General features: G+C 40.8%; 1 protein-coding gene across 6 annotated transcripts in view; it reads right to left on the bottom strand.

Moving 5' to 3' along the window:
• Positions 1–22,331, bottom strand: part of PALM2AKAP2 (PALM2 and AKAP2 fusion) — a 243,269-nt gene that overhangs the window by 135,964 nt on the left and 84,974 nt on the right. For 4 of the 6 annotated variants that reach the window (XM_090131477.1, XM_090131478.1, XM_090131479.1 and 1 more), the window contains exons 4-6: positions 9,888–10,002; positions 9,290–9,311; positions 3,096–3,197 (exon numbers count right to left, since the gene is read on the bottom strand). In XM_090131477.1, coding sequence (XP_089987603.1) covers positions 3,096–3,197; positions 9,290–9,311; positions 9,888–10,002 — 239 coding nt within the window. The remainder of the gene's footprint in view (positions 1–3,095; positions 3,198–9,289; positions 9,312–9,887; positions 10,003–22,331) is intronic. The other 2 variants (XM_090131480.1, XM_090131481.1) reach the window with 1 other exon arrangement.

Below are 22,331 nucleotides of genomic sequence, written 5' to 3'. Positions count from 1 at the left end.
ATGCAATGCTGTGAACAGAGATAGTTACTATTTTACAGCTTCTGTGTAGTTGGAGGCAAGACATACCTGTGTCAGATGGGATGTAGTCTTCCCAACTCACACTATGTGGAACTGCCTCTGGTCATTCAGGAGTGCCAAGAGCACTTAGGTTAGATGTACTTTAGACAAAGGGAAGTGACAGCATGCAGATTGGCCTCACTCTTTCCTTTCTGAACTTGCCTCAGAATTCAAAGATAAACTAATCTCCAGCAACCTCTTTACATTCTTTTCCTTTTCTGTCATCAAACTAACAGTTAGCTGGTAAGAAGTTTTGTTTGCTGCAAGTAACACCCAGACTTGATAAACACTTATACTTGCTTATCTCTTCCATCTATGGTATTCAAAACATTTTAGAGGTGTGAAGAACCAATTTTTTTAACCCTGTTCTACAAGTAGGAAAACAAAATCACATGGGAATGAGATAATTTTTCCTGTAGACTTGTGACAGGACAGATCTCTTCTTCCACATCAAGACTTCAACAGTGACCTCTGTTTGCAGGTTAATAGAATATATAAAATGGCCTTGAGGAGCTCCCTTCCTTCTTTGGATGAGCCCTAAGCATCGTCTCCAAAGGGGAAAGGTGAAGAAAAAAGTAACAATGAACCAATTTTCAAAGCACCATGAAACAATGGATAAAAATACGTGTGTGAGGGATGCTGTTTTAGAGTAGCAAATAAACTTTTCTAGCAGTTAAAAAAGACGCAGCAATAAGTCAAAAGTAGTTGAGACCACATAGCAGGAATAGTATTCATCACTCTAACCCTCATTTTGAGACATAATGGCATCTCACTGGACAGCTTTTCAAGGAGAAATGTGCAAAGGCTTCACAGATTTTCCAGAGGCAGAAGTGTTCATCTGTTCAAATATTTCTTGCATATAGATTAAGACATTCTTGAACAGACATTCACAGACACTTACGAACTACCACAAGCAATGAGAAGTGTTTGTGAAACTTATGATGACCGTTTTCACCAATGAACCTAAATAGCATAATCATGATTTTTCTTACCTGAGACACCAAAAACTGGTGTCTTGGCTTTCTTCCTGAATTTTTTTTCAAGTGAATATAGAATAATAATTGCCCAAGAGTCAGTGTAGCTTGATATGTTTGTATTCTAAACACCATTGCTATTAAAAATTAGACACAAAATGCATTCTTTCAGTCTTATTATTCTCATGGAGTAGAATATTTTTTAATGTATTCTCAAAATGGAATCTCTCACTGGCATAATGTAATTAATCATGTGGTGCATTATGAACCACTATATCTTTAGATGAAAAATTTAGATACTGTAGAATGGTTATAGCTGATAATATCCTAAATATTAGGGAGAATTTGGTCAACAAATTCCAGCACTGCATGGAACACTCTGTGCTAAAGATAGACCTGATTTAGAAAGTTCACAAGTGTGGTTCATGTCCTTGTGTATTTGGTGTTTGTCAAAATTTGCTTAAACATTTTCCACTGTCAACATTTTCTTTTTATCTACGATGACTTAGCAGTAGTGTTTTTGATATAACTTTTGTGCTTTATGACCTATTCTGGAGATCACATCAAAGCTACTTTTGCAAGTAAATGCATAAATATATCTGAAAGTCTTGGAAAGCTGTTCACTAGTGAAGCACGTTGCTACAGGAGAAATGAATAACAGAACTCTGTTTATCCACTGATGTGCACAATGCTAGATCTCTACAGGAAAATCTAGCAGTCCAGCTTGTCAACATAGCTGAAAACTGAACTAATGCAGATTTATAAAATGTCTTTATTCAGCTAGAACTTATTTACTGCAAAATGTGCTCTGTTAACACAATACAAAGCTGTCTGACAATAGAGTTGAAACTGAAAGCAGTACTTGAAGATGACAGCCTGTATTCATGGGTACAAGCCTTCTGTACAAGCTTTAATTAAAGTGTAACATGACACAGTGCTTCATGACAACAAGATCCCAATGTACATATGAAAAGAACTGGCTTCTGCCTATTGCTTTAAACAGTGGGACTCTGAGGCTATTCTTTTAAAAAAATCTTAATAGATTTTGAAAATATATTAAGATGGATGCTAACAGTCTACCCTTGTAGACTGTTAGCTAGACATGTGCTAGTGTCTTCTCATCACATAGAATACTCTTCCCAAGGAATATGTGAACAAGACTTCTTGGTCATCCAAAGAGTGAAAGAAATGTTTGCATTCTTGGTATTGACAAAATGGCACAAAACATACAGTGAAAAACTTGCTTTTCAGACAGATTAGGGTCAGCACTGGTGGAAGTGAAGCTTTTAGTACGGCTTGCAACAGGAACATTTTGTCTGAACAAAATGACATATCTGATAGCGGTCTACAGTGTCTCAGCTGCAAAAGCTGCTTTGTTATCCTTACAAACTCATTCTTCCTGATAACCACCTTTTCTTTTCTTATTCCTCTAGACAACTCTTAAGTACCCACCAGCAGTTTGGTTTGAGATAGGGAAAATGCTGTTTAGAGAAGAAGGCTCTTTAAAATAAGGAACACATGCAGCTTTTAACGGTCACACCAGTACATTTAGGACACGTACACAGTCTGAAAAATAAGTGTTACGAAACTCTCTGTATGGCTGCAAGCACAAAGCACATCATTATAATTCTCCCCACACTTTTTCTTGAGAAGATAGAAAGGTAGCAAAGTGGTATAAAATGACATTTAAGTCTGAAGCATGACTGGAGGCTTGTGAGTGCCTATATGTCTCATTCATCTTGAGGGGAGTCACTTCGGTACAATGGAGGAGGTAAAACCACGATCTGGATATTGTGTATTTTTCTAAGCAGAGATGGAAGGAACTAAATGTTTTCACAAAAAAATTGACACATTTCCTATGCTGCTTGTGTTTGGTCAATATATATTGTTTTGAGAGTGCTCTTTGCTGCCTAAAAAGCCTTGACTTATTTACAAAATATGTATCAAACGGCATTTCCTGGCATTTAAATGATATCGGGAGTCCAGACCAATTAAGGAAATATAACAAAGAAGGGTTCATGGCTACTGGATTGGTATTATAAAGCTTTGCTCCTTGAGACTTACCAGCTACTCTGCTTGCTCCGTCCCGCCCAGGAATTGGCTCTGCTGTTCGTGAATAGAGGGTTGGGAGTTCAGGGATCTGGGAGCAAATGTAATTTACTGCATCTGGTGTCAGAGAACAGGAAACAGTTAGATTTGTGCTACGAGCCCCAGTGGCTTCATTGCTTAGACAGCAGAGTGTTAAGTTGTCAGCCCTGACAATAGTTGCTGGAGCTTTGTATTAGATAATTGGATCAAAGCAAACAAAATGCAAAGTCACAGTCGTGTGATTGGTGTTCACTAAACTAGCTGAGGTAGGAGGGAATGGGTCCAGATGACTCAAACCTTGTGTAGGTTCAACACATAAAATTTTTTTGTCAGGAGGTTCTGGATTTATCAAGTCTGTGACCTTTAAATATAGCAAATGTTGGGGGGAAAGATGGGGTGGGCAAGGAGAAGAAGAAACCTGGAGTCATATCTAGCATAACAAACATCTCACATAGAGATATAAAAGCCTAAAAATGCTGTTGTTGGCTGAAAGGGATGAAAGGACAGTTCTTTTTGCATGGGTTGTTTGCATATTATAGAACTGCCAGTTGGCTCTTTGTTCTTAGAGATATTAATATAGCTAATAATGAAATAACATATAGGTAAAGTCTAGTAGGGTGCTCATTGTGCCCTGCAGCACTTATTAAGTTCTTGCCAGCTCTGTAGTGCCTCTGTTCATTATCAGTGTTCAAAAAAGTAGAGAACTTGCTGGAAGGCTGACTTGCTTACTGTTGTTTACCACAAGCTAAATATATTCTTTAGAAAAGACATTAAAGATGTTTTATAAACATTTACTGGGAGAAGTTTTATGACTGGGTTAAATATAACTTCCGCTAAGGTTCAGTGGCTGAATTAAAAGAAGAGCTCTGAGGAGAGATGTGCAAGTAACTAACTTTCAATTTGACTTCCAAAACAAAAGAAGCAGAAAAAAAATAAAATTACATTGTTTCATATCAGTTGGGAATTTTTTGAAATTGTGGAAAAGGTGGAATTTCTGTTCAAACATAAAATTCCATCTGGTCTGACACAGAAGATATGTTGTCCTCCAAGGATACGTTGCAGATACATTGTGAAATTAAGCTGCTGCGCCCTTGATATGACCTGGTTCACGTGTGAGGATAGGAGGTAGAATCCGCCTTCCTCAGTGTCTCTTGTTGTGAGCAGGTAAAATACAAAGAATTAGTGCAGACAGTGAATGTGAAATGGAGAAGGATGAGAGAAAATGAAGTGCCATGTCGGTGCCTACATCACTGCCACCATTTCTCTTGTGAATGGAGATATGTTCACTGTGTTCTTCCCTGTTGGCCAATACCCATCCCCCAAAATACCCAAGAAACATGTATTGTCCCTGATGGCACTGCCAATAAAAACAAGACATGCCACCTCTAACCCCAAACCTGCTCCTTTGAAGGACAGCTGTCCTGCTGTGAGTGGAACGGTTTTATGCCCTAATAGCCTGCAGTGGCCACTGGAGCTGCTTGGTATGATGAGGTAGTAATTGCAGTCCTAAAGAGGACAGTTCACCAGTGGAGCAATGTAAATGACTCAAGAAAGGTCCCTTCCAATCCAAACCATTCTGTGATTCTATGATCCTATGAAAGAGGCACCTGCTCTGTCTTTTCTGTTTCCTGTGTCACAATAGGATGAGGGAGAGGCACAGTGCAAATTCATTCAGGAAAGTCAGGAAGTTGTAACAGAAGTTCAGATGAATTTCAAAAAGCTCAGTCAGGGAAATACTGCTTTATTTCACACTTCAGTGGACAAATGGCAGTCTTGGCAACTGAGCCTTTATATTTTCAATGCACAATGTTTCCTCGAAGGTTCTTTTTTTAAATTTTTATTTTTAGCAATATGGCCTAGGAGAAATAATTGTTTAGGACACAGCTGACTGAACAGTGGCCAGTAACAGCTGCTATCTTTCGTAGGGTGTCTTGCCTCTGATAAGAAATTGGTACAATGCTCTCTGTTGTTATTCTGTGGAACATCACCAGCAAATGAATAGGCTAATATTGAAAACTGAAGTAATTTCTCAGAAGTAAGAAATGTTGAGACTGCTTCTTTGCCAGAACGAGAAGGCAATTTGTATTCTGGAAATGGCAGAATTTTAGTAATTATTTACCCCATCGAGTGTGATGCTGGAACAGCAGTTTCATTGCACACTCATCCAATGACTGGAGTGACAGACTTGTCTGTCCACGTACGGGTGTTGTCAGCACATTCCATCATTTAGCGCTGCTGTTGTCCAGCAGTAGGCCAAGCACTTCTCACTTTGATGCTTGCAACTCTATGGACTTTAGTAAGGTACTGGCTTTTTGGCCTCTTGTGTTAGGAGGCAATGTCTTTCAGTTGCTGGTAGCATTGACTCAGCTTAGAAACATATAATAAAGTACTTAAAACTGTTGTTCAAGGACTCCTGACAATCCCCAGTTACCAGAGAGTAGGAAAGTTATAGTTGGGGGGATATGTATCAGAGGGATATCAGAGGGACTGGGATATTTTGTTTGGTTCATTTTGGCTGTTTCTGTGACAGCTTCCCCCCACCCTACCCTGGATGAAAAGAGCTTATTTCCCTTTATTTCTCTGGCAACAAGGTCTAAAAACAATATGAGAGCAATTTTACAAGGAGCGGCTGAGATACAATTAGCATTTTGTTCACATGAGAAGTTAGACAGGTCATAAATTAAAGCATTTGAACTGACTCCATTCAATAGCTCAGTTTCAACCTTTGATGAGCTATTAATATCTCAGAATGCCATAAAACATGTCCTGTGGCTTTTCATACAACTTATAAGAAGCTGCATTTTAGGATTATGCCACTTCTCCATATTATCAGACTAATGAAGTGATTGAGAACACATATAGGGCCTGGTAATCTTTCAAGGGTGCTTACTCAGAACAAAACGTTTGGGGCTGCTCAAAGTAGCTCATGGTGAGCTCAATTTCCAAGAGCTTGATTTATTTTAAAAATGTCTAACTATGACAAACTGGGTGCCTGAGTTCTGCCATGCACACTGGCACCCAGGACAGGGCTGTTCCCCTGTGAAGCCATCTGGTTCTGCAGAGCACTATGGCAGGGTGAACAGAGATGATGAGCCCCCACCACGCTTGTAAGATCAGGAACACGGGTCTGAGCAGGTGGCTGTGCGTCAAACCAGATTGAAGCAGAGGAAGCTAGATGAGCTGCTAAGCCAGCAGCTGGGAATCAAACCATCCACATCAGGTTTTCAGAGCCATAAGGTTGTCAAATATATATTAACATACACAAGATTCAAACAGCTCATGCAAACTGTAGAGTTGCTGCAGCTGTGGCTTTTGCCTGTTCAGTGAAGTAGCAGACTGCAGTTTGCATTCTGATGGCTTAATGCTGCAGGGAATGAATTTATCCCAGGGCAAAGAGTCAACAGAGTCACGCTGGATCTTAATGGGGCTTTTAGTTTATGCATAGACTGAGTCACAAACATATGCACACATGGAGTGTGAGCACTCTCTTTTCTATTTGTTCACACTAGGCATGCAGCACAATGCTACAGAGTGCCTGGTTTTGCCTGTAGACACTGAAAGCAATAAATTACACCATCCCTAGTGATATCGCAGGCCTTGTTCAACTGGAGAGCTTCTCCTGTGGGCCTATGGCACCATAGGCTGGCAGAAGCTTGACTGCAGAGGATGGAACCACTGTCAGAGCCTTGGTTCCTGCTCAGCTTTATTTTGTGTAGCACTCTATGATGGCAAAATATATTTGTACCCTGGAAATGTGAGATTTGCGTTTATTGTGTCTGGATGACTTCAAGCTCATAGGTGGTCACTGCTAAAACAGTTTGTCGGGAAGGATACCGAGCCACTTGGTTGATCATCAGTGTTTACCACCTCTTCTCTTCCCTCATCTCCTTCTGTATTTCTCTGGGCTCTGAACTCTCTGCAGTTGTTTTTTTTTTACATAAGCAAAAGCTATGTCAACACCACATACATGGCACAGAAGCATGCAGAGGGATACATTGGAGAGGTAAATCACTTTCTACATTGTCACTACATTTACAATAAAGGGAAGCATGTATTCTGTGAACTAACATGAGATTTTTGAACTCAGTCTTCCAGGTATCAGTTGAATGATCTGCCAACATAGGTAGCAAATGGTGTATGTACTGACTCATGTATGTTTTTACAAAGCCTTGCTGTAAAATGCAATGGTTCCTATCATTTTCCTCTGCAACATGCATTATACAGTTGACAAATGAATGATCTGCCTAAATAAAGGAAGTTGTATGTGTATTTGAAATGTGGATAAATCTACGTTATTGAACTGTTCACAGCTAGCAATGCATATAACCTCTTCTTTCTGTGATCAGCTGCCAACACAGAGTCTGCTGTTGGGCAGCAGAAAACAGAGCTTTATCCACATAGACAGGTACAGCCACACCATGCCACCTGGCACAATGGCTCACAGCCCTGAACATTTCTAAAGCCTCAGAGTGCAGTCTGCTTCTTCACAAAACTGCCTAGAGGATGACCAGATACCAAGGGGATGAGATAAGGCAGGTAAACCAAGGCTTCAGAAGAGGTACCTACAAACTTATGTAAATCCCCTCCCTCCCCTGGTCACACATGGGTTCTGTGAGCAACCTGCTGCCATTTACATAATTTTACTGCTATCTGTTAGACCTGCAGACATCACAAGCTATTTTTGCTTCTGTCTCAGTCTGTGAAGGAATAATCTGCTGAGATCAGGCCAAATCTAAAGCATGGTGAGGTTGAACAAAGTACTGCACAAAGTACTGAACAAAGATGGATACGTTACAAGAAAAAGCTTTAGGGGAAACTATTGCCTCACATGTGCTAAGAGGAGTTTTGTTTGACTCAAGTTTTATTATATCACTCATGGAAAAGCAGACTGTGCCTTCCAGGAGTCCTGAAGGTTGCTGCATGTGTTAGGCGCTATGTTATGTGCTAATACCTGTAGGCACTGATTCCTGTTTAGGAAGCTTATCACTCTGCAGAGGTACAAAATATTTGCCGTTCTGGATATTTATTTACTTTGTGATAGACAACTTTAAAAGCTTCCAAAAAGAGAAAAAACAAATTCTCACAGAAGAGCATCCTACTGGGATTTTTTTTTTTTTTAAACTCCTGAAGCTAACCTGAAGACTGAATTACATTGTTAACAGAATTTAACATTTCTGAACTGTATCTTTGAGGTAAAAATAAAACCTCATAACCAGCTAATATTAATATCAATCAAAAGAATCTCCCTCCAGCAGAACTAAATCAACTCATGGGCTATATATTAACCTACACTTGTGTACCAGTGCTATAATATGTTAGGGTCATCCTACATGTTCCCCACCTATGCCTTAAGTAAGCCTGCAAATGACCTTGTCAGCAGCTGGAGGAACTACAATTTTGCATCATATCAGTTCGAAGTTGGGTGCTGGGAACCTGTGTCTGGAGTGCAGAATTATCTGCAAATGGATCAGTGTGCTGTCCTTCCTGGGTCCTGATGGTCCTGGAGGTGCACTGCATGAGTTTCTCTAGACTTTTTGCAACAAACGATATATTTTGTTCACTCAGACACCTCCATTTGAATACCAGTATTTAGACTACCACATATCTTGTCGCACTGAGCTCATAAACTAGGAATTATTGCATCCTCATTCACCTACGCAAGGCTTTCCTTCTGTGACAATAGTCACAGATAGAATGTCTTTCATCAGAGAAGTAATCTAATTTTAAACAAAAGCAGATTGTTGCTGTAAATTAGGAATAGTCCACATTGCATTTAGCAGTTTGTAAATAGTATGAGCTCATGAAGGGGGAGCATAGATCACTGAGCAAGTGAAAAGGAATCTGCACTGTTGGGCTGTCATGTTGTGGAAGAGGTCAGTAACTTGGAAGACATCTGGATGTCTTGATCAATGACTGTTTTAAGACATCCCTCATTTTATTTTCCCTAGTATGTACATAGCAGTAGCTGGAGTCTACCAAAGGAATGCTGCCCCACAGCAACAGTGACATTTGTGCTTGCACTACAGCAACACCAAAGAAAAAGGTAATGGCTCTAGCAGTAAATCAGAATCACGCAATGAATGGAAGAATTCTCACTCTGTAAACTTTTGTAACACAGCTATGTAACATTTGTTAAACTCAAAGATAAACAGTAGTAAAAAGGCACTTACCACCATCCTGGTGTGAGAAAGTCTGTGAAGAGAAAAAAGAAAGAAGACTGGTTAAAACTTTCTAGGGTTGCTTTTATGGTTCTTTGTCACTTTTAAATTGGTAACTGGGATTTTGGCTCCTCAGGTCTAGGTGCAGTTAGAAGCCAAGGAAGTGGGACATGGTTATAACAGAAAGGAAAACTTTTGCTGTTTTTCATAAGCAGCATCATTCAGAAGTGGCATTTATGTCAAATGATGCTATTTTTGGGTGCTACTGGGAGGGGGAAGCTTGAGATTCCTTCCAGGCATCCTGACATCTTTCATTGGGTTCCAAAAGCTCACATGGCCTCCATGCAGATAAGCTATGAGATAGTGTACTAAATCCCCTTCTTGAAAAGGCTGGAATGGGGAGGGGAAATCCAACTAGTCCAAACAAAAATAGATCTGACACCTCTGTATCTTTGCTGCTTTTGGTCATTCTGGTTTGAGATAAATGCCCTGCAACTGCCCTCAACCTTCCTGTAAATGCATGAATTATAGCTGCTATTTTGGAATAGCGTTAAGAGTCTCAGTTTCAGTCTATGTCCAAATGTGTGTTTTTTTTTTTTTTTTTTAATACCTTTTGCAAGTTGTCGAAGGACCTCTCAGTCTCCTTTAGTTTCTCCAAAATGATTTGTTCTTTGGCAGATATTTGAGATTCCTCACTTTCTAATTTCTGTATTTCTTGTTCCAACCTGTGGGAGACACACAGACATGCACATACACAGAAAAATAAAACTTATAAAAGCTATTTCAGTGAGATAAAGTCACCAAGGTAGTAATTAGAATTTCAAATGTCATAAGGAATACCTTTTATAATTGCTATTCACAATTGATTTACTAGCGTGTGAATGGACACAAACTATTTATAAAGCATACATTCAAGACAAAAAACATAATTTTCTTATTACAGACTTTTGCAAAAAAACTGCGGATTAACTAAAAGTACACCTTCATCCCAATTCCTTTAACATCTCTCAGACATGTACTTCCATTTAGAAACCAGAGTATTGAATATAACTGTAGAAATCAGTGATGATTAGAGGAATGCTGCTGCTAGTGCTGCTGTACTACAGACAATGAAGTGGAAATAGCTTTTGGAAGCTGGCAGACAACTAGTTGTATTAGGAGTTTTTTAGGAGCAAGTGCATCATCCAATTTCCTTAATAACTCTGGTTGGCTGGAGCTTTCTTCAAGGGTAGCTAAAAGCCTTGGATCTCCATCCATGCTTCCTACCATTACTGGATGGTACTGAGGACCCCAGGTGCTATACATAATAAAATACACAGAGAACAGTGTTACTCTTCTAGGCAGCAAACAGGCTTGCTGAACTTTGTGAGATCTAAGAACATTCACTTCTGAAGATGCAGTTCATCTTGATTTGGGATATTCTTTAACCACAAATACACAAGATCAGATTCTCCATTACTTTAACTTAAACCTGCTTTTATTGCCATGATTTATATCAATATTATGCAATTATATTCTTTCTATTTTTAAGCACATCCTTGTTCCTATTTTCTCAATTTTGGAAATAAATAAACAAAGGAACAAATTTTTGTCCTTCTCCATCCCTGTTCAGCATAGGGCTTCATTAATGCTTGTTCGATCAAAAGGCAGAGGGCAAGAAGAAAGTGACTGTGCACATTGAGCTGGGAGGCAGGGAAGGATTACTCCTTTTAGGACCTCAACAGCTTGGGTTGCTTACAAAATTCATGTGCCCAAATGTAAATATCGTTAGAAACTGCAGTCCCAATCCACCTAATGTTTTCTCCAAGTTAACATAAAATGTTGAAAAATGGAAATATTTCTTTCTAGTGAGATAGAGAAAGTTGGTACAGGGAATACTGCAGAGAGAAAGTTTTCAAAAGTACTCTTTCATCTCAATTTTCCTTCCCAGGAAATATTTTTAAATTGAAGTGAAAAATCATTTGTCATCAAGGTCAGAGATTGCCATGCTCCTACTTAATGAATTTAGAAGTCAACAGAAAAGTGGTTTCATTTTCTTCCGTGTCCCTCGGGGTGGTTAGTAGAACCATGCACATTTATACCTTGCTGACAAAGACATTTGAATTATTATGTTCTGACGAAATTATGTCGTGTAGCTGGGTGAGTGGGGTTTTGGTAGTGTGTCTCTTTTCTTCCCACGTGAATTACTCAGCAGCATGTTCGGGATACATATTGTGCAGCCTGGTGCATGTTGCTAGACACATGACCCAGGAAGAGACTGGAAAATGGCAGTGCACAGGAGTCAGCAACAACAAAATTCACGTGAAAAATTCTTTCAAATGAGCTACACATGGGTTCGTCTGTTATGACAATGAAAACACTGAGGGCACATGTGCTATAAGGCAACTCACTTGGTGTGAGTAACGCTGCAAATGTTTGTATACTCCTTGCAATCAGAGGTGATCATAAATGCAGATTTTGTGCACTGGCTCAAAGCTGTGAAAGGAATTGCTTGCCATTGTGTGGATTTATAATTTCTTACTTTCTGGATATCTGCTGTTTTTTTCTTTTTTTTTTTTTTTCCCCCACTTGTATGTGTTCCTCTTAACCTTCACTCCCAGTCCACTTCCATAGTTTCTGCTGCATTCATGCCAGACAACTGTTGCCACTAAAAAAAATTTGGACAGATATATCAGATTTTCCTATTCTGGAAACTTTTTCTTCTTCTTCTTTTTTTTTTTTTTAACCTTCTAGAATCAGTAATATCAGCAACGTGCTGAAGAGGAAAGGAATTGATACAGAGCTGCCAGCATTAAAGTAGGGCTCTTAGGGACAGAGATCCTAGAATGCTTACAACCTTGTGCTGTAAGTCCACATTGCTCTTCTTCCACTGAAATCATTGCAGGCAGGCTAAGAACTTTAAGGCATTACTGAGACTGGATCTAGTCCTGCAGTCGAAATACTGGATCCCTAGCTGCAGCAGGAGAAATACGGATCATTCAGTTGTGTTTAGCTAGAATGCACTCTGTTATACAGCACAAGGATCATTTACCAAGCATTATTATCCACAAGAGATTACTTTATTCCTTGTCACTAAAGTTTACAACTGTACTCTCTATGATTGAAAGCCGAGGAAATGCTAATGGTATATGTGAGGTAACAGGACCACTCTGCACAGAATGCTGTTTCAGTGTGAGCTGTTGTATACATAAACCAGCAAATCATATAAGTACCAGAGACCTCACTGGAAAATACATCTTCTTCAGTAGGCCTACCATCTTTGCGCTTCTTACACTGCAGCAGTACAAAAATTAAAGTCACAATACAAACCGAAGGTGGTTTTGTGTCCTTTTTTTTTTTTTTTTCTGTTGTATCATACTGCCAAATTTTCTGAGTGACCAGGATTTCTGCCAGCTATTTTGGTAACAAAATACAAAAGGCAAACGTAAATTGAGCCTGAGAAACAGGCACTAATAGCACATTTGTTTCAGGCAACATGTTGTATAATGGTCTACACATCAATAAATCCATCAAAGTACATGTGCACGCACACGCATATACAAAGTCCTTACATTCTTCCTGTGTAAGCCTTCTAAATATTCAATAATGTCCCTTTCTTCTAGCCCAGTTTAAAGAGGATGTGTTTTAATTGTCATTTGACACCTGGTAAGGAAACCCTCTAATTCCTTTCTTCCTGGCTCCTTAGCAGACTTCAGGCTAGAGTTCGAATGACAGCCACGACAATAAAGCCATCAAATAAACAACTGCAGTATCTGGAATGCTGTAGGGAATGCACACAGAGGGAAATGGAGCTCAAGACTGTTTTGAAGTGGTGTAAAACAGCCTGTTAGCCTAGCTGCTTCTCAGTACAAGTAGTTATCTGATCTCCAGGATCTGCTGAACTGTTGCCATAAGGATTAAAAAAAAACAGGTGATGAATTCAGGAGTTTCTTTGTCATGGGCAGGTCTTTACAGTGGGCGTACACCGAGTCCCACTTCCCTTAACATCATAGGAACAAAGAGGGGAGATTTCGTCACTCAGAAATCCAACTGGGCCTTGGGCTTTCTGTACCTCAGCTTCCTTTGGTGGACATCTGCCATAAGCACTTGAGGATACAAGAGCATTTTCAGTGGTGTGATTTCCTCGGCTGCAAGGGATGTTTCTCTTGCCACATCTCAGCTCCAAATTTGTGTCCCAGGAGGTGGAGACAGGAAAGTGGTTATCTATCCAGCCCTGTCGGGTAATTCCCAGCAGGGCCATCAAGAGCTCTGTTTTGGTCATGCTCTCCTGGAAGCATGTAACCTGAAGGCACAAGGAAATCCAGCATATTTCAAGGGTTCCTGTGTATCCTGACTTGGCGTCCAGGAGGCTGGGGAAAAGGTGCCTGTTGAAAGTGGTCCAGACTGAGTTATGAAAACCTGATAGTGTCCCATATGATGCTTGGGCTCAGCACTGAGAAGAATGCTCATGAAAATCAGGTAATCTCCTTGGTCATTTTTACGGTGACGTCCTACCACAAAGGGGAGAAAGCCATGAACAGAAGATGTTTGGGGATTCTGTCTCTTGGCCATCATTTTTCTGCCATCTGTGGGTACTCTCACTCATTGGTTGGTAAGATTACAGAAACAATAATCCGGGTCAGATGGGAGACTTCTAGAGGCCTCCAAGCAAGGTTAGTTATGAGATCATACCAGGATGCTCAGCACTTTGTTCAGTGAAGGCTTGATATCCTCTAAGGCTTTGGGGAAAAGAAAGTATTTTCAAGGCTGCTGCTAGGCTTTCTCTTTCAAAATCTGTAAGTGTCAGATAAGATGCCCTGTGGAATTCAGAGCATAACTGCTCAGTTCTGCAGGGGAAGAGGGTGCATCAGGTGTCTGCAGGAAATCTGATTGTCATGTTTGATAGAATTTGAGCCTGTGTCAGCAGGGTGGGATATTCTGAGAGAGCAGGAATGATGGGATGACACCTCTTGCGGGGATGCTGGGACCAGAGATCAAAGGAACTTTTGGAGAGCACAGAAATATTTTTAGTTCAGATGACAGAAAGGGAAATTAAGAGGGGAGAGCTAAGAGATGAAGAGAAAAGAGATGGTTGGTACTGTGGTATATGTAAATGTGCATTTATGTTGAAAACAATGAATCAGGCCTTTGTCTTCCTCTTTGCTGAAAGATACATGTGCTTTGCCCTGACCCCAGCAGAGACCCTGAAGAGGGTTCTCAGTGTGCTCACACAGTTGATGCACAGCCTTGCTCTTTGCAACAAGGACACACAAATCTTAAGGAGAGCCATGCCAGAAGACAACACAGCCTCCTCTGTCCAGGAGGACACTAACTCTGGCACACACATGCTTTCTGGAGATACCTCATTTGGGAGAAAGCTCAGCAGTATTTTTTTTCTAGGTAGGACTGTAAAGCGTCATAAGCAGGGAGAACAGCCACAGGTTTAAAGACCAGTTCTTTAGCCTGTTTTAGCTCTGTGCCATTTCTGCAGTGAAGACAGATGCATAATAGAAATTATGTCTGTGGCATACATACTGATGTGTCAGTAGAAAAATGAACATTCATCTGCATGAATAAGGAAAATATACAAAGGAAAACAGGAAAGACTTAATCAGAATAAACAGTGAAAGGGAAAAGGTGAAGGATGTGTATGCAAAGTGAGGAATGGCTCACTGTGAGTATTTTACCATTGTTTAACTGACACTCTAAATTAACCTAGTACAAAAGGCACGAAGGAGTAATGGATCTGGACACTAGTAATTAGTACCAGGTTTCTCAGAGGTGAAAATTTAACTGATATTAAAAAGGTAGACTCACAAGCAGAGAGCTCTTACCAGCCTCTCTGATAATTACTACACAGAAAGTTAAGTATAAAATTTAAGGAGAGCTCCTTTGACATTTGTAGGGGTGAATTTGATCTCTGTATGGGCTCAGTGTCTGTCTCATGCATTTAGCCTTCATGAAGCTTTTGACCAGAGAGCAATACCAGAAAGTGTTTCTTCTCTTATGGGCAACTCAAACTTAAATTGCAGTGTCCATCTTTGAGCACAGAGCCAAGAGCCTTTTCCTGCAGTGCAACTGAGTACTGGCTAAAATATTTCAACCTGTGGACCCCTCATTCCTATTACTCAGTATGGGCAGCAGGGTAGCCAGCACCTGTATCAACTGCCATATCTCAGCAACATAGCTGTAAAGCAAAATGCCATTTACTTACATTCTTCACCATGAACTGTGCTCTTACTGCTATAGGGAAGCAGAGAATCACCTAGCTTAGTTTCTACATTGGCTTAGTTTTCTTAGCAAACACTGGCAGTTATGCCAAACCCAGGTGAAGCATCTGTAGGTATCTCTATGTATCTACACATAAACTGTGCTGGTGGTGAAAAACTGCCTGATTTTCAGGTCGGAAGCAGCGTCTGAAATGTGACTCTGAGTAATTCAATGCCTCTTAGTTTAGTCTTTCTGCAGAGCTCATCCTGTTTGAAAAGCGAATCCTCAAAGAGGATATCTAGCAGTGTGCATGTTATGATTTCCAGAAGGGTATTGTTTGCAGAGCGTGACTGATAATCAAGAGCAGCAAAATTAATTAGCATTTTTGAAAAGGCAAAGCCTATGTGATTGGAAAGACTGGGAACGCATTATCACTAATCAGTGCCTGTAAATGAGATTTAGGCATGAAGTTGCATGAGTTGCTCTGTATCTATCTATCTGTGTCTTCCCGAGCGAATAGGAAGTTCCTCTCATTTAGCAGAAGTTGAAACCCAATGTCATTTGGAGAACTTGGTAAGAAAGGAAATACACTGTATGACGCCATTGGCTGTTTACAATAGATATGTACGTGCACAAAATGGGAGATGTATATTGATATTTTGCATCTGCCTGATTTAGGACCATGGTAATCCCTGCTGGGTTAGCCAAAACAAGAGCAAGTCAAGAATATATTGGCCATAGGATCTCTTGAACTAAACATGGTCAGCTACAAAAACCAAATGTATTTCTCCAGAGTTAGTTAGTAAACTGTTATTTGCTTCAGATGTAGAAGGCCTTCTGGACAGCTTACAAATGCTTTGACCTGGAATTGCCAAAGCTGTGCAACCAAGTCCTTTCCATGCCAAAGCAACACCCTGCTAGTGTACTAATCATTGTATCTGCGGTGAGATTTCCACCAGTTGGAGCTACTTTCTCTCTGTTTTAGAAGCATGTCAACACATGTGCTTCCCCTCCTCCCAAAGCCCAGACACAAGCAGCACACACCTAGAGACTAGGAAAGCAGCAAAGCAGGCTGACACGTTGCAGCTAGCCACATGAAAATTCATTTTGGCTTAGAAACTTATGTCAGCAGTTCAGCTGTACAGTGGACTGTGTTATTTATAGCTTGGGAGAAGTCCAAGGAATGAAGGGAGAGCAACTGAGGAATGACTTTAGAGTGCTCATCCTCTGTAGTGCAGCAGTGCTGGCTGCTACAGTTCTACCCAGGGCTTGGGTGGATGCACAACTCACATGCAGGCATGATTTTATGCATCTTTACCTGCAGCTGCTATGGAAGGAGGTTGTTTTTGCTCTACTCTTACACATACAGTGTCCTGAGGATACACACAGTTACTTCACAGCATTAACAGGGAAGGCAGCAAGCCTAGGAAAGGGTGCAGGTTTTATCTTCCAGCAACCTCCAGGCTGTCCACACCAGAAACTTCAGATAGATGCTGGCTATTTATATTTTGTCCATATTGAAACTTACTGATGCTTCTACAGGCTCTGCACTAGGAATGCAATAAACTTCTGCAAGCTTGGAGCTCAAGCAATGCTCCATGAAAAAGCAAAATATCTTGGGTCAATAGCAGCCTGTACACTTCTCTGGGGAGACTCCTTCCCTCTTATCCTCTGGGGAGATCAGGTGCCTCCTGCCAAGTAGTTTTGATCTCACCATCAGAAGAACTGCTCTTTCCTTAAACTTGGTGAGTTTGCTGGTGGCAGCTGAAAGGCTGAGGTACCCTTACCTTGTGTTTGGGATTTAACTGCATTTCTGTCAGAAACTCACCACACTGGGTCAAACACTCTCAAAATCAGAAGTGTAGCTGAGTAACCAGGGAGTTGAAAAATATTACAGCCAGCACGGGGCTGATGATGCAGTTTTATGTAAATACAGTACTGAAGAAGATAGGCAAACAAGCTCTAAACCAGACCCATCCTCTCCTCATCCTTTCCTTGTCTCTCACTTTTTCCTCTACTACCCTCCTCTTCCTACCACTTGTGCAGTCCTCACTCCTGTTCCTGGTGGACCCCATCCCTCACTATCCATGCCCCATGCACATCCTTCCCAATCCTCCTGGTATCTCCTGCTTTCTGGAACTTCCCTGCTCCTCACAGTCTCTCAGACTCCATTGGTTATTTCTTCAATTATAACACCTCACTTCCTATTAAAATATTACTTCCTTATCATTCCTTATCATTCTTTCTCCTTGCCTCTCCTCTCTCCCTTACATAAGGCAAATACATTCATGTATGACCAGACAACCAGTGCTCCTATCTGCTGGCTGGCTTTCTTGATGCCTTCGCTAAAAGTCACTCTCCTCAGGAAAGAGATCTTTGGAGCACAGGGCATCACGTCTCATTTGTGACAAAAAAAAAACTCTTCCAGTTTCTAGGATGAAGGTCTGTAGTCTACAAAAGCTTGTATCTCTAGAAGTTAAAGAACGGGAAAATTCTAAATGAGTACTGCAGTTGATGAGAACAACCACAGTTTAAGTCCATGTATGATCACACGGTCAAGTGTAGTAATTATTGCACTTAAGAACACCTATGTGTATACACAATATAACATGATTTGTAACATGTTGTAAAGTAACACGTATTATGGTTTGTAAAATATGTTATACAGCTGTAATTCCCAACAAATTATCTTTCCCCTTCTGTTGCATTCTGCTTGCTACTGTTTTTTCCCTACTGTGAAGTGCAATTTCCTTTGAACTGCATTTTTCTTGCTCAGTTTATAATGACAATTCTTTTCTTTTGTCTTGGGCCAAAGATTGTGCTTTTACTTTTCATTTGTTTGTTTTCTTTTGTTTTTACTCTTAAGGACATAAATATTTCTGATGTAAATATTTTTCTTCCTCTACCTATTGCTTAGATTGTATGAAGTGGATACGAACACAACATGGTGGTGATTACATCATTACTTGTTTGCTCTTCTGCAGTGCCAGTGTTCATATGACTCTTAGGAACTCTAAATCTTTTTTCTGTCGATAAATGGGATAATGGTACATAATTCTACAATGTGAAATAAAAATATCATGGATAATTCTAACTTTCTGCACTGACAAGGTTCTGAAGTTCTTTTATAGCAGGAAGAAGTACTCTAAAGTTTCACTGTAGGATTCTTCACACATGTTCTACTTTTGAAGAAAGAATTTGAAATGGTGTACTGAACTCCATTGTAATATCTCTGCTCCGACTGTTTGCACATTATATCTGTCTAAACACCATCACTGACAAGCAGTGTTACCAACCTACTCTAACACCCATTCAACTGACAGAGGTTTAAAGAGAGTGTATGCTGGTTATTAATATACATGTTGTATTTATAGCAGTCCAAGCATAACCAGGGGTACTTGAGAGAACATCTTAAAATGCTGTAATCCATGGATTTGCCTTTATGTATATATATTTGCCTTTATATATATATATATGCAGGTACATGAAGAGTAATTGAAAGACAAGATCCTTTTTACATAGGTTGCCCTTTTTTTCTCTTACTGATACTTCCTGTCATTCTTTGAATTCCTCATTTTCCTCCACACCAAACTCCACTGCCTCCTCTATGAGAGACTGTGCTCACAGTCATGGCAGCTCATTCCTTACTGCACACAAACCAGGATTTCACTCTTTGTGTGTTTCCCATCTGGGATGTTTTCAATCCCTCCCCGTCCCCAGGGAGCAAATGCAGTTAAGTCCTTTGTGTGGCAATCTGATCATCTCTGAAAGCCTGCACTGTTTGTTGAAAGAGCAGTGTTCTCAAAAAACCAAGCAAAGGCTGGAGTTGTCTGTTTTAGCTCTGCTGTAACCTCTGTAAATCACCGCGTCTGACTCCATTTCTCCATCTTGATCCAATACACTTTCCAGTATGGTCCAATCACACATCAGACTGTACTTCTCACAGGAGGGTATGCTATTTGGTACTATTATTATTTGTGGATATTATGTATTATGGATACTCACAGTACATGTGATGTTCCTGGGATCTTGGTTTGACTTGAGTCATGTGTACTTCTAATGACTGCATGGACTTTGTAGTGAATTTCAGGTGCAGACAACAGTTTATTTGTCCTCTTTCTTTATGAATAGTCTGCAGCGGTTGCTTAAAATGTGCTGTTGCAAGGAAGATGGTGTCAATAAGCCTATTTGTTGGCTTTGTAAGGCTGTGCTGCCCAGCAATCAGTGGTGTGACCTAAGGCACACCGTGCCATTTGATGGAATGTAGTCAACAAATATGTGTCTGAGAACAATTCAGAAATTGAAAATGAGCCTCAGAAAATTCAGGCTATTACACTGAAAATGTGCAAGCCCAAGCAGGTATTATAATTGGTGTGATGACACCTTCCTTGTGACTTGGCTGGTGCGTGGCTGTTAAAGCACCACAGTTTTACTATGATGGAAAACTGAAGCTTACAGGGATCCCATTTGCTTCCCTCTGACCTTTCTTACCCAACCTTTCCTTGCCTTTTGGGTTGTGGTTTAGACTGCCTGAACCTGAACCTGTGAGGCCCTCAGAAGCCCCTGAGCAGAACTAGGGGTACGTGCAGCTTGGCAGTCAGTATGCTTTGGGCAGTGAGCTTTATTAAGTTCCTTTTAAAGGTCCCAATATCAAGAGCCCCTCACAAATATAAAAATACATTCCCCTACATGTCTGCCAAGAACTGCTTGGACAGCGGGGACAGAAACCGAGCAGCAGGGCAGGAAGGGGAACACCCAGTAGGAACTGCTGCTTGTTTTGTTTGTTTCTTGTTGCAAACAGTTTCTTGGACTCAAGCATCACAAATTTGTCCTCTGCTGCCATTCTCTTACAGGATCTCACAGTCCATTTTTCTAGGAAAAAGGCTGGTGCAAGGTGGAGTGTGTTCTCTGGGAATGGACAGGCTGTCCTGCATTGCCACTCTCCACCAGCATGAACAAGCAATAAGCCAAAATCCTACTGTCCTGACCCCATTTCATGGGTCTAATCTACATTAAAGCTCTTGTGTTCTGTTCATTTATTTGTTTGTTCTTGGTGATAAGTCTCCCTGTGCTCCCAGAAAGCATCAGAACAAATGCAACTTCAATGGAGAGTGGTTTCACCCTGGTGAGACAACTCCAGGGTTATCCGAACTGCTCCAGCTGAGGCAAATCAAGCCAATCAGGAAGCCCCCAGAAATGTGGGCTGTGTTCAGATTGTTGTTTCCACCCTGAGACATTTCCTGCTATTGTTCTTACCATTTTCTCTGAGTGTCCATGGGACTGTTGGGTGGTACTGTTACTGCCGGTAAGGCATTTTGGGGAGATCTTATGTCCTTGCAGCCACAGAGAGAACTCTGTGTTGTTCTCCTCATAAATTCCCAGGACATGTTTCCGGCCCACAAGTGCAAGGAAGGTGGGGCTGCAGCGATAACTGGATCTTGGTTAGCAAAGGAAAGTGTTTTTTGCCACTGGCTGTGCTCAGCTAGGCAAGAATGAAATCATGTGCTAAAATGATGAATGAATTTCAGTTCAAGGAATTGCTTACCACCCTAGGACAAGCAGAGGAAGCAAGTCAACAGCATCCTGGGATTGAGTGAAAGCTGATGAAATTCTGAACATGTTCTGGAAATGCATTAGTTTCAACTACCATAATTTTATCTCTGTCATACAGACCCTGGTTTTCTCTTCTCAGGAGTACAGAATGTCTTCTACATTTGCCCTACCCACTCCCAGTGTCCATATCTCATTTCAGTAATTGTCTTCCTTCCATCAGAAGCATCTCATTAGTTGTTATTGCACTAGGTGAGACTGAGAAGAGTGGGGGGAGAGAGCTGGAGGCCACACCAAATGAGCTCCTAAATCCCCAGTACCTGTTTATGTAATCCTGAACATATCTGGAGGCATTTTGTCCTTTGATTTTCATACATACATACATAGTATTTCATAGTATTATAATTTCCCATGCTGTGTAAAGTCTACAAGACCAAATTTTTGCTTGGAAAGCATCTTATGAATAAAGAAAGGAGTGCAGAGAAGAGCTGTGAGATTGCACATGACTTCCCCTTACAGCTCTTTATTCCATGTTACCTAGTATCAGCCGCACATGAGCCATGCTATCTGATCACTCAGTGCTGAAGAAAGGCGAGTGAGTTTAACAATGTGGTAATGTCCCTTTTATTTTTCTTGATGGCTCAGAAGTCCCCCTTGCTGTCTCATGGAAAGTTGGAACAAGGCACGATTTTAATTGTGGGAAGCTGAAAAGTTTGTCTTCACTTTGCACAGAATGCTTGTGGTAAGAGTCAGCTGACAGCTTCCTGCCTGCATGGGTCTTAGCTGGGTGAAATTTTTGACCTCTGGACTTCCCAGGAGCCACAGAAGTTCCAAGTCAGGATAAGCAAACATCTGGGCTGATTCAAATCAGGGTCTGAAAAAGAGCCAACAGAGCACCTGCAGCACAGGATGAGCTAGAAAAAGGGATTATTTTCCTTTGTGGAAGAACCTTTGAAAGTATGTCAGGGTCTACGTTTTGATGGTTGGCCCATAGGTGGTTACAAGGCATAGCAGAGAGAGAGCATGGGACTGCCTTTCTGGGAGTAAACGAGGAAGAGAACCTCCAGAACATTTAGCAGTGTGGATAACCCCTACTGTCTCATACATTTCTTTCTACTCTGTTCATTATTCTTTCTGCAACAGCTGAGGAAAACCAAGTGCAGCCTGTGGGCTACTGGCTACAATCCTAGGATGTCTGGATGGTAGTGAGGAACTGCCTTGCTTTGTTTTGTTTTAGTGGATGCCATGACTACACAAAACACCCTTACACTTTGTTGTCAGAATAACTGTGATGCCTGAAAGGAATAGAGTAGGA

Source organism: Phasianus colchicus, chromosome Z (genome assembly GCF_987193195.1).
Source record: "Phasianus colchicus chromosome Z, bPhaCol1.hap1.1, whole genome shotgun sequence".
NCBI lineage: Eukaryota > Metazoa > Chordata > Aves > Galliformes > Phasianidae > Phasianus > Phasianus colchicus.
This window is presented reverse-complemented; position numbering and strand designations above follow the sequence as displayed.